Genomic DNA, 13,939 nt, shown 5'->3' on the forward strand with positions numbered 1-13,939 from the left:
CATTCATCAAAAGCACGTAAATACATACATTTTCTTGATCAGCGCTTTAAGCTCTACACAATAGAGGCAACGTAAAAACAAAGTTCTAATTTTTTTTGCCGACGAGTTGCTGACATCATCAAAACCCATATGACGTTTATTTTTCAATTTTATCCTGTATCAGTGGATTTTTCCACGGGCTTTATCGACTAGTTGCTATTAATACTTTATTTATTAGTTTCGATGACATGTTTCCTGTAACTAGTTCAGCAAAAAGGTCAAAGCCATTTTTTTTAATTTGTGGCAAGGGACCTTTAAATGCCCTCTTTGTTTCCAAACATCTTAATGCTTTTAAAACCTATTGAATTTTTTTTAATTCCTCCATTCGTTGCCAGAGTTATTTTTTGTTAATTTGGTTTCTGTCTAGATTTTTTTACCAGAATGCCAAAACGTAGCTTTTGAAACACGACAATACGAAAAAAGGTTTTTTTATATACTCTGGAGAAAGAAAGTTACCCCTAATATATTTCATTGAAATAAAGGAATCCCTACTTTATACAACATGTAAGTATGCCAAATATCAACTTGGCAGGAAAAAAACGCTGATGTCAGCAGTTTTTTGAGATATGCTTTCTTACCATATGGAACTTTGCCCGAAGCCGGTCTTCGTACAAAAATGAAATCTAAAACAGTCCTATTAAAGATTACACATTTCCCTGGGCCCTGTGGCACACGATGGCCTCTATGGCTTACTTCACTCCTTAAGAAGACTTTTAGAATTTTTAAACAACATCTTCTCATTCTTAAGATATTTCAGATTTAAATATTAGTAGTAAGAAAACTTCTAATGACAATAAAATTTAAAATAAATAAAATAAAAGTTAAAAAACAAATATATATACATTTAAGAACAGACGTTACTGAATATAATCGCAGGCAAAGTTAGAAGTTTTAACGACAGAATTAAACAAATGGGAAATAAGCAAAAAGAATTTGAAATAGCGATTGAGGAATAAGTTACGCAAGGGTTAATAAATGAAAAATTGAAGGGTCTGGATAAAGAAGTGAAAAAAGAAATTAAAAGGGGCATACAAGATAATAACAGACTATGAACATTAATAACTAAATTGCGGAACTAAAAATACAAACTTTTAACATTAAAAAATGCTAACAGATTAAAAGATACGAACATTTATGCTATCAGGGATTTTTCGGATGGAACAAACAAAACCAAAGAACTGCAATGGCAGATAAAAAAAGACAGGGAAATTTTGATATACTCGCGAATTATTTATGATTAATTAATCACAAGAGAATTTAATTAGAAAAACACAGGTGGCCACTAACTCTCTATTTTATTTTTATCTTTTTGATATATTTAACTTTAACGTAACATTAAACGATATCAATTATCCAGACTTGATTTTTTTTCAAAATCTGAAAATTGAAACTAATGAAATTTTTTCAATTAAAGCAAAACTCATTTTTCAAAATGTGATAACAAAATTTCAGTGCTTAGCATTAACACAAGGACTACGAAAACTTTAAAACAATGTTAAAGGAATCCATTGTAGAAATTCAATTTTAAAAATTCCGGGTTATAATTCAACACATCAACCATGTTCAGAGAATAGCACTGATGGTGGTACATATCTCTTTATACCCAACTCTATTTATTACAAATTAAGAAGAACCTTTAGTATAAATAATGCGCATTGTGAATCGTTAACCGTTGAAATTTTAAATCAAAACACCAGAAATATAATTGTAATTGTTATGTATAGAAAACCTGCCGAGATCTTAAAAGAATTTAAAAAACATTTTCAATCACACCTAACTAAGTTAGATCAATTAAATAAGCATATTTACATTGCCGGAGATCTTAAAAGAATTTAAAAAACATTTTCAATCACACCTAACTAAGTTAGATCAATTAAATAAGCATATTTACATTGCCGGAGATCTAAATCTAAATTTTCTTAATCAAACATCAAGTAATGAACTAGAAAACTTTATAGATACCCTCCTACAACATTATCCTATTACAACAATTACAAAAGAAACGAGAGTGACCTTGACAACTGCTACCATAACTTGATAACACAATCACAAGTAATTTTCATAGCAACAATTATAAACTTGGAATGATTAAAAACTGATGTGTTTCATCATTTCTTATTCTTTTTCCTTTCTGACAAGTTACTCCCTGATAATTAAGCTACCCCAATCATTTATAGGCGAGAAATCATTGAATGTTCCACAGAAAAGTTTCAACAATTTCTTTCAGAAGCCAACTGGGATAAGAAGACATTCCCTAAGAAAAAAACCAGTACTTTAGAAAACCCATGGATTACTGAACGACGCATTAAATCATCTAAAAAGAAGCAACAACTATATGAACCTGTTTAGAAAAAAATAACTCACTCAAATAAAAACGAATACCCTTAAAATTACACAGTAATTTTAAGCGTATATAGAATGGGCTACAGAAGGTTTCGAGTTTGTTTATCAGTTCTCCGAATATATGACTTCAGCTAGTGCTCTGCCTCTGAGAAAAAGAATTATACTCACATTGACAGCATCGATATGCGGTTTTTTGGGACGTATTGCCTCTGTTACGGCTACAATCGTAGTCACATTATGTTGGGACATGACAACGAGTTTCAAAGTTCGCCACCACAAGTAATTGCGTAGGCTCATTCTATATTAGATTCACACATTTTGAGCTTGTGAAGGTTCACTTGTCAATGTTTAGAGTGGACTTAGGTAATTTGGCAAATACGAAGTTCTTAAAATGTACTAATTGTTGCTGACGTCAGCAAGGCAATTAATCACGAATTTCAGGGATTTCGTGGTCTCTGACGTGAATTATTTCGGTGTGTAGGCGTGCTAAAGAATGTGACTAGCAACTTTTTAACGCTCTCCACCAGTCGTACTTGTGTGCAAAAGTAGCGACTTTGCAGCTTTCCGGCTGCATAATATTGACTATTTGACTCTTTTCTCCATATTGGGATAATGAGTAAAAAACTGCCTTAATCCCAATATTTTTGTCTGCGATTGCAGAATTATAACAATTAGTCTCTGAATTAGTATTTGAACTAAAAATACCCAAATGTATTGTCCCCAAGTAGCTAGAAAAACACCATTAGAAGTATTTGACCATAAAATACCTTAAAGTGTTGTCTCTTAGTAGCTAGAAAAACTCCATTAAAAGCATTTGAACTAAAAATACCCCAAATTATGATTTTCAGGTAGCTAGAAAAACGCCATGAAACGTTCTTGAAATAAAAATACCCAAATGTATGGTCTCCAAGTAGCTAGAAAAACACCATGAGAAGTACTTGAAAGAAAAATACCCTAAATGAATCTTTTATTAAAAATTCTTCTCCATGGACTTAAGTAACAGAGAAGTAGATTTACCTCTAAAAATGTCTTTTATAGGGGAACTGTTAATGTCTGCAGATTTCTGCATATAATCCCACAACAGATACATAAGGCAAATTGGTTAAAGCTTACCTCTCACTTCAAAAAAAGTTGATCTTATTCTGTTTATACTATAAATTATTGTAAAATGTGTTGTTTTTGCCCTGCCTTTGTACAATAAGATTAATAGAAGTAGCGCTGGAAAGGATTCCTTTGCCAGTCTTCCAACAGGCAAGAAACAGCGAGCTACGTGTACTCGCTTAACAGCGTCAATACCCTTTCAATGTCGCGTTTTAATTACCAGAATGTTTGATCAACACTGGCAAAAAAGGCTTTGACAATTCTTAAGATCTGTTCACTTGTCTTTGCATAAGACCATGTGCAAATTCTGGTATAGGTGCTCGCTCTTCTTTTAAATAAATAAAAAGGCATTTATTTACAATCGGGACATGAGATGGCGACTGGCACGAAACTTCTTCTTCAGGTAATACAACCTTAACAACGAATATCTTGCGAAAAAAACAAAATAAGTATAAAGGAATATTTTGAGTTCATATTCGATTACTTTTTTTAAATGTGGGAGGTAAGCTTTAAAGCCAGTGAACTTAAATTTATTGATCTTAAGGAATAATAGATTGCAGAAAAACTGGACTTAATTTTTTTTTCTAAATATCAACTTTTCATTTTAAAAGAAGTCGGCAACATTGTGAAGATGGATGAAACTAAACAGTAGCAAAAATTTGTAAAATAAGACTTTGTAGTCTGGTTAAAAATCTCTCTGTTTAGTCATGGGAATAAGAGTAAAGTGAGGATATGTATTTCTGTTTTAAAAATCTTAGGACATAACTGACTCTTCTTATTTTAAACTTTTACATTCTTTATTCCGTTTAGACCATGAGTAAATAGTTAAAATTTCAGATGATAACACATAAAGTTTGTTATATTCGCCAAGAAAGCTATCTAAATTCTGTAATGAGTGAAGCGAAGTCAGAAACTAAACGACACAGCATAGAGCGCTATGTTCAGAGCGTTTGCTTGGCAATGATATGTGCTGCCATTGTCTGTGTACCGTATTGGTTCGCACAAAATAGAACACCACATTACTTTCGTATTCAAGCAGAGAATATTTACTTCAATGTTAAAAAAGCACAGAAAATGCAAGTGATGCAATCACTGAGAAAACGACCTGAAGCAAAACCAGGTATGCCAAGTCTGTGCGCTAAAAGCGATAAAAAAGTTGTTGGTCAGAAAGTCTTATCATATTCTTTATATGGAAAGTGGGCTGAGGATTCACATTGGACAAACATGATGGACATACTATCAGGTGAAGCTGCCAACTCAACGCTGTATTCTGATTGGATAATTCGTTTGTATCACGATGAAAAGTTACCTAAGAATCGAATTTTTGCTTTGTCAGAGAAACACAAGAACTTACGTTTCTGTGATATAAGAAATATTCCATCATATGGTGATTTATCAGGAGTTAGTGGTCGAGAATGGAGATTTTTGCCAATTGGTGATAAAACTGTAGATGTAACGTGTGTGCGAGACATCGACAGCCCTTTGCTAAAACGTGAATTCGACGCTGTTCAGCAATGGCTAGACAGTGAAAAATTATTTCATTGTATGCGGGATCATCCTCAACATGGAGGATGGAGAGTTTTGGCTGGTTTATTTTGTTTTCGCAATTCCAAAAATGAAACTGTATCAGATTTAGTCTTCAACGCTATTAGGAAACATGGGTATCACAAGAATGAAACGTTTGAACCTTTCAAAGAGTCTGATCAAACGTTATTAAGAGATTTTGTCTGGCCACTGGTGCGGCACGATTCCATGCAGCATGATGGGTATAGTTGCGAGAGATATCCAGAGTCATACCCTTTTCCAAGCAGACGAGAAACAAATAGTAGTGGCTTTATGGGTTGTAAAAGACCGTGCACAAGAGTTGTACCACCTTGTCCATTAAAGTGTAGACCAAAAAATCATCAAGATTGGATGTTTTGTTGAATTGTTTTTGTTTTTGCTTTGTTTTTGACCCACAATTTGCTATATTTATTGTTCGTTTTATTTTATACTGACTTCTTTCTGTATATAGATCAACAACGAAAAATTTGGAAGTGAAAACACTTGGGATTAGATCAATGTAAACATGTCGGAACTAAAGCACAAAATGAATGCATCGTGGCAGTTCTATGATTAAAGAAATTTGTAAATAACATGTTGACGTCATTTCGTTTTATTTATATTTCAGACAATAACTTAATTAACACGCTTTAATTAACACGCTTATTTTGTTACTAAGTGTAATCACAATATCCTTGCTACTTTATTTTTTAGGGAGTGTGATGAAAAGGTCAAAAGACTAAAGCAGTGTTTAATCAGGGTAATTTGTTTGGAATCAAATCAAATCAAAAGATTAAATTTGTCCTTGAATTTTGATAATTCCAACATTTTTGATGACTATTTTACATCCATTACTCATATAAATTCCTTAACAAATAGATCCAGTTAATTGCTTTCAGGAGCTACCATTATTTAAAACTTTGTCAGCAGAAACAATCTATTAAAGTGATAAGTAACTCATATGAATTTGCTGACAAGCATATTTCTTGATTATAAAGGCCACACAGGGAAAAAATCTTAACATACATGGTTTTACAAAGTGTGTTTTTTGACATATTTGTTCCTTCAACTAGCTTTCGGCTGTATATTGCAGCCATAATTACATATAAGAATTAAAATTCGGTTCTCTATATGCAGTTGACTCTCTCTAATCCGAATCTCAAAGGGAATAACTTTTTATTCGGATTGCAGGGAGATTCGAATAGTAGCTAGAAAGCCTTTTCTAATTCGAATTGAAAATTCGGATAAGAGGGAGAAATGGAACCTATTTTGAAAAAATTAAAAAAAGTTAGGGAAGATATAAAAACGAATAAGAAAGTTTTCTTAACAAATTGGTACATTATTTATTTTTGAAAAAGTGTTCTTGTTACTAAGTCTTACATTTTTCTAACAGAGGTTCAAATTACGAAAAACAAAAACATTTGAAAGTGTTAAAATTCAGATTATAGGTAGAATTTAGCTGAAGGGATCTGGAACTTAGTTTAGGTTATATAGGTTTTCGGTTTACAGAGATTCGTATATTAGAAAGTAAATTATGAGAGTTTCTTTAGGACGGTTTAATTGGCGGTGACTTTGTTTGCATTATAGAAAGATTCGGATAATAGATATTCAGATTAGAGAGAGTCAATTGCATATAGACGGGTTTAAATACCATTAAGAAAAACAAAACCTATATAAGGATGTGCATCAAAGTAAATTTAATTAAATAAATATAATGGAGAGCTCATTACGTCCTTGTAAATAGGTGGCTTATCCCATTGAATCACACAACTGTCATTTATTTTGAGTATGTAGTTGTGTGCTTCTTTAACAACAATGGAGAACTCATCAAAATTAGCAACTCCATCATATGGTCTCATACGGAAGTGTCTTCTTGCTTGGCAACAAGTCAGCGGTGAGATACTTATATGTTCGGACACCCTCACTTTAAGAAGTCGTTTGGTTTTACCAATATAAGTAGCATGGCAGCTACTACACAAAAACATATAAACGACACTGGAAGTGGGAGTGTTAGGTATTTGATCAAAGAACACACTTTGTAGTTGCTAATTGGACACCCGCACTAATATATGTTATTTTTAATAAAAGTATTTTTACGGATAAAACAAAAACTATTTGGGAAAAAATATTTTTACTTGCGTTTTCTTTATTCCAAATTTTCATCACTAAAAATCTTAAATGAAAATATATCAAAACAGTTCGTTTACTTAATTATAAATAACATGTTAAGATACATTACCTTCTTTTCAGTACTAAATCAAAGCGACCAAAGGTGATGAACCAGAAGTACAGTTTCAACCAATAAGCACATATCTGCAACACTAAGGAGAATATGTTGTATCTAGTGCATATGAAAAATACCTCTTTGCGAAGTTTCGGCCGTTCGACAGCCATTTTGAAGTACAAATTTTATATTCAAGTTCAAGTTTGTGTATCTACATTATAACGCCACACACTAAATAATTTAAGTTTTTTCTAGTGCATTCAAAACTGGAAAAGACCTTATGATACGATTTGCTACATTGAAATTTTACAATTTCCAATTTTTTTGCAAAATTAATGGTACATTGGTGCTAAGAAAGCTCGAGAATGTAATACTTTAAATTGCGCCTGATTTATGCTCAAGGCTCTGTTTTGTATTCTCTTATGTTCGTTAATATGACAAATCTAAACTTTTATTATTAAAAATATAGCTACACTATTTGGGTAACAGTGCAACCACACTAAACTAGGCAATCCGTACCTACACTTTACTGAACAACATAATATCAATCTACTGTTGCTATTTCTCTATTAATGAGTTAATAGCCATCTTACATTTGTGACATTTTTGACATTTTGCTATTTTTTTTTTACTATATTGTCATTCCAGAAATTTGAAATGTCTCCTAAAAACATAATACAAGGATAGGGTTTCAGAGTTGCATGAAATGAATTGATTGGTTTTAGCAGTAAATTTAAATAATGTTTTATTTCCATGTTTGGCGTGCATAAATGTCCTTTTATGAATTATTATTTGCTTTTTAGATTACATGAGAAAACTTTGCACAAAACACCATAGTCGTGATGAAAGAAGCAGTACGTTACTTTAGGGACTTTTGTACCGCTGTTGCGATTTCTATGATTATTCTATCACCATATTGGTTGTACAAACGGTCACAAGTTTCCCTTGAGTTAGTAATCAAGTCTGAAAGTGTCTTTCTACAAAATAACAATGATCCACTATCTTTAAAAACAGCAGAAGGCACCACACGTAAGCCAAGTCCGGTGAACCTTTGTTCAAATGATATGAAGGACGAACCAGGCTCGTGGATTCTGTCTTATTCTTTGAACGCTCGAAGAACAAAGAATGCAACCAAACGAATTTCTGTCCTTGCAACTGAAGCTGCTAATTCAGCTACCTACCATGACTGGATGCTGCGTGTGTACCATGATGGAAGTTTACCAAAAAAAACGCAGCATGTTTTGACAAAGACACACAAAAATTTACGTTTTTGTGATGTTAGGAAGATCTTTTTACTTGGGAATATACCACATTTGAAACGCAATTTTTGGAGATTGTTACCAATAGGCGATAGTACTGTTGACGTGACGTGCGTGCGAGATGTTGACAGTCCTTTACTAAATCGTGAATTCTACGCTGTAGAGCAATGGCTGGAAAGCGAAAAGTTATTTCACTGTATGCGAGATTCTCCGCAAGAGTCGAAGAGGATAACGAGTCACGGATTTTGCTTTCGTAATTACAAAAATAACACTGTCACGGAAATAGTCTTTCAAGAATTAATTTCGAATCACCAGAAAGTTGATGAAGATTTACTTGACGAGCATGTTTGGCCTTTGGTAAAAACAGACGCAATACAGCACGACTCCTATCAATGCACGAAATTTCCACAATCTCATGCTTTTCCCAGCAGGAGACTGACAAGAACAAGCGGATTTGTTGGATGTAAACGACCATGTTCCAACAGCGTTTCGCCATGCCCTAAAGAATGCAGACCACAAAAACATCAAGACTGGTCCTATTGCTAGATTATTCTTCCACTATACCAACAACTCTATATCAGGCTGCATTTTGTTATTTATAAATCACTTAATTATTTGTAAATTGCACATTAGGTAAGTTTTTTGTCTATGTTAAGGAAACTGATTAGGCGTGAGTTTATTTTAAAGAATACTGTAAGCACTATTAACCCTCGTTAGGCCGTCCCTTCCTTTGCCAGATTTTAATTTTTTATTATTCTTTTTTTGCTATGCTGTATGATACTTAGTTTTCATACTCACTTGTTAGAAACAACTCGCTAAACTTCTTATGTCCATACATTCTATGACCATAGATATTGAATATTACTCGAAAATACCCACTAAGTGTCCATGAAGATCAGTAAAATATAATGAATTCGTGCAGAATTATGATTAAAAGTAAAAATTGCACCTTAATTTTATGCAAATGATAATTGCAAACTTTCGCAGCTGGTCAAAACGTTTCTTTGTCTGATTCGTAGAGGTAAATTCTGGGAGAAATAACCGTGCGGGACTTGGAAGGACTGCCCGTTTTAGGAGGTTTTTGGGCTTTAGACTGTCCGTTTTGGAGAGGTTTATTGCAAGGGTTTATTAGTAAATCGTCCGGGACGAAATTGTTTGTCCGTCTTAAGGATGTGTCCTCTTTAGAGATGTCTGTTTTAAGGAGGCTCCACGGCACTTATAGCAAGGTTCTACGTATTAATAATAACAAAGTACGTATCAATTAAAACACATGGAGTTATACATCATAAGAATTTCTATAAAAACCCTTCTCGCAACACGCCCTCACGCAAACATCGATGATGAAGAAGTGACTATCGCTAGAGCAATGTCCGAGTTCAAGCAAGTGTTTACATTCACCGGTATGCACATGATTAGTAAAAAATACACAGCGATCATTCTCAGGTCCAGTACATGTTCCACAGGTCCTCGAGCATAGTTGCTGAAAGTAGTGATCTTGACAATCTATGCTAATGTTGCTAAGGAAAGTACATGTGTTGTTACGATCAGCGCATACTGAAAGGAAAAGAAATAAGAATTTATATTGTCATTACTTTGTGTAGCCTTCACCCTGATTTCAGTAAACATTTTTGGGGAGAAAATAAAGGCATTTAATCTGAAAAGGGCATTAGTAAATTTGTAAATACTTCTTTTCTGGTTTTTGGCGGGTTTAAATCACCAAATGTATTATGGCTTGTAGCAAAAAAAAATAATAATATTTTTGTCTTTCAAATTTTGGTTTTTTGAAGATTAATAAAGTTAAGTTATGCTGGCATTTTTTTCAAAGCAATGAAGTTTCTAAAAAAATTAAAATGAGTCAAACTTTTGTTCTGCGAAGTAACTCCAACCAAAGATACAATATATACTCACCGTTGTTTGGTTTTTCTACAACAGGTTGAGGGCAATTGTAAAGGTTGTTGATATGAAAAATGTCATATTGGGTTAGTTCTTTACCACCAAGAGGTGCGAAAGGGTCAATGTTCCAACTAAGAGTTGTACCACCTCCATTTGAGAAAGCGTACCTATAGGTAGCAAAGAATACAATACTGTCAAGTTTTACATAAAAATAAGGAATATAACGTTGCGTTATGCAAGATAGATCAGTCCTTAACCTGTACTCAAATGTAGCAAAGAACAAAATGGTGTCACCAGGGGTCGCCCGTTAGATGCCACACTATTTCGTGTGGCCGTAGCACAACCTTTTTTGCGCACACACACACAGATAGAAAACAGATATTATTATTATTATTATTATTAATATAGAAATTGCGGTCCTAGTATACGAATAAAGTGTTTCCACTCAAAGTAGAATAGAGTCTTCCTCATTGCTACTATTTTATTGTAAAAAACTATTTGTCTCAATGTAGATACTTGCAATATTATAACGCACTATCAAAACAAAATTACAGAAGATGGGTTCTCTTCATTGCTTTTATTTTTAATTTATTTCTAATAGCAAGATAGGATATTACCAGATGGCAATCTAATAAAATTGGAGATTTAGTATTTTTTTTAGATTTAGTATTTTCTTCGTTACAATTAATATCAGCAAAAGCTTAATCCAACGATTTTAAATCCCAAAAGTTTAAAATCGAACATGCGTTTTTATTTTTCCTTGGTGGCTTGGGAATAGAAGTTTAAAAAAAATAGCTTTGTTGTTGTTTGTTGACAAAGGAATGTTTTTTTACAAGCTTTGTCTGTAATTACAGACCTCGGGCTTTGTATTTCACAGTACAACATCAAAACCGGTCAGTATCCGTTTATTAATACCCTTTTTTTAGAAAAACTTCATTGCAACTTCGGTTTAAATAAATAAAAACACAGGGAACAGCCTACCGTTACACGTCCAGCTAAAACAATGGCTTACCCATTTTATTTGCAGAAAGAGTTTTCGGGATAATGATAAAAGTAACAGCTACCTAGCTAACTGCATTATTTAGCATATGAATTATTGCTTAAGAATATAGTTGTAGCCAAACTGCATTTTTATACTCTTTATATACTCTATGCTTTTTAGCTAAAGATGTGAGGTACTTAAATGGCCACAACCTCAACATAAAAAATAAATTTAGGGTATGATAAAAGGCTTCAAAATCTTCGTTCCTAGCCAAAAAACCTAAAACTGGTGCGTTTAAGATCTATACGTGACTAAAAACGTGACAATTTAGTTAACTTAACATTTTAGAACAATCAAAAAACAAGTCTTTTCTCTATCTCTGAAGGCTTATAGAAGACAAAAATGTTAAACAGACCTACAGACATAACAGTGACCACAAGCACTTTAAAAACTAAAATGGCCATTATGTTTCTTCGTTGGCATATGCAGGCCGCGATAATCTTTGACTGTCCCATTCGTTTTCTGTGGCTACTTAGCATAAACGGTGATTGATATCACGGGGTTTAATTATTATCAAAATGACGCATTAAAATAATGCATTTATTTTAGTCACCTAATTTATTTTCCTTACCTATGGTAATAAATTAAAGTAATTAAATTATTTAAAGAAATTAATTAATTTTCGTAATTTAACTTATTCAATCACAAAAATTTTGATTAAGCAACTCCCTGGTTCTCAAAAACTCGCGTAAAGATCAAAAGAATATTGGTAACGCTTTTGAACACACACAATACGGCTATAATTATAGAAACTATTGTGGGACAATGGTTTACTTGCAAGCTCTCTTGATTACCATCACATAGTTTTTTATAACATGCGAAGATATGAAAAGTCTAGAAAAACGTAAACACGAGAGTGTTTTTCCAAAAATTATGATATTCTGTCTTAGTTTTTTATTGTTTTTGTTGATTTCGTTTTCAACGAAGGGATTATATATACACGAAGAACATTCAGTTCAGTTTGTTAAAGTTTTAAATATTCAATCACAAATTCAAAGGAACCTCAAAAATAGAAAGATAGTCCTACTTATTGGGATTTTTACTGCAAGTAAATACAAAAATCGTCGAGATGACATTCGAGACACGTGGATGAAAACTTGTCATGAATATAAGGGATGCAAAAGCCTATTCATATTGGATGGATTAACAGCTGACGGAAAGCCATTGGATAAGATCATAATGCAGCTACAAAATGAATCTAGTCATAATAACAATGATATGAAAATTTTACGGACGCCTCTTGGAAGGAATTTTGCGCTGAGGATTTTAGAAAGTTTAAGGTTCGCTTTTCAGGAATACGACTTTGATTACTTCTTGAGAGTGGATGATGATTATTACCCGTGCATCCATCGTCTTATGTTCGAGCTACCTAAACGCATGAACCTTGAGTACCTTTTCTGGGGTTTTACTAGATGCTTCCCAGCGAGAATTGACGAAGGTTTCGTTGTGTTTAATAATAAATTAGCGATACGGATTTTGGAAGACGAGAATTCGTTGATTTGTACAGACTTTGGCACAACTTCGATTTCAAAATGGGTCATGGATATATCAAGAACTCAGAATGTTTCCTGGTTTGCTGATAATGAGCGCGTATGGCATCACCCACCTGTGTCTCTCGTACCTGAGCTTAAAAAAAAAACTGAGATTTGTCATACGTATCTTGCTTTGCATGGAGTTTATTTTGGCGATATGAAAGTGTTTCATAAAATCATGCTTGGTGAAAACAAAACTGATTATACGCTAAATACGGTTAAAAATCACTGTAAATTGCCCAAACATAGAGTGTTTCCATTGTGGAGTCTAGATCCGGACGGTTTATGTCAGGAAACTCCCTTATTTGATCTATCCAATAAGAGAGGGACTCCCTATAGGGGAAGAGAAAGCATGGCTGGACAAAATTTTACCATGAAGCAAAGACATTTGTAAATGACATATTTTATCGAAGAATAACTGGGAAATAAAAGGAAATGACACCTGGGAAACTTAATCATGACAATATGATCACCACGCATTAACCGATGAAATTTTATTGCCCGTCTTTCATATATATGTTGGGCACTTGGTCTCGGCTAATATTAACATAATTCCATTGTTGTTAAGCAATACAAAATTTTCTTTTTACACTTTCTTTCCACCCAGAAAAACATCATTGTTGTCGTTGTAAAGACATAAATAAAAAGAAGGTGCTTATCTACCATACAATATAATTGATAATGCACAAGACAAAGGAGAGTATGACCACAATTTTCACAAATTGCAAAGACGTCTAAACTGTCTCACTAGCCATAGTTTTAGAAAAAAATCTATAAATTATAGTTACTGAAATTCACAAAACTAAAAAACATTAAATTCTAGCTAGCTCAGTGTATTTTTTTAATCGATGTATATCTTTTTATCGCCTTAACATCACCAAACCAAAGAATCAATATGATCCTAGTAAATTCGGTTTGACTGGACCAAAAACATACTGTTCCTTTCATTTGCCTTAACTCAACC

General features: G+C 33.2%; 1 protein-coding gene across 1 annotated transcript; it reads left to right on the forward strand.

Moving 5' to 3' along the window:
• Positions 1–4,169: 4,169 nt before the first annotated feature.
• LOC130644223 (uncharacterized) lies at positions 4,170–9,172 on the forward strand. Its single transcript, XM_057449745.1, has 2 exons — positions 4,170–7,425; positions 8,053–9,172. The coding sequence occupies exon 1, from the start codon at positions 4,321–4,323 to the stop codon at positions 5,407–5,409; it is 1,089 nt and encodes a 362-aa protein (XP_057305728.1). The 5' UTR covers positions 4,170–4,320; the 3' UTR covers positions 5,410–7,425; positions 8,053–9,172.
• Positions 9,173–13,939: the final 4,767 nt, after the last annotated feature.

The sequence above is a fragment of the Hydractinia symbiolongicarpus genome, chromosome 1 (assembly GCF_029227915.1).
Source record: "Hydractinia symbiolongicarpus strain clone_291-10 chromosome 1, HSymV2.1, whole genome shotgun sequence".
Classification (NCBI taxonomy): domain Eukaryota; kingdom Metazoa; phylum Cnidaria; class Hydrozoa; order Anthoathecata; family Hydractiniidae; genus Hydractinia; species Hydractinia symbiolongicarpus.

Bases quoted from the DNA above. Each gene is read 5' to 3' on its own strand.
- LOC130644223 (XM_057449745.1), top strand. From the start codon at position 4,321: ATGATAACACATAAAGTTTGTTATATTCGCCAAGAAAGCTATCTAAAT.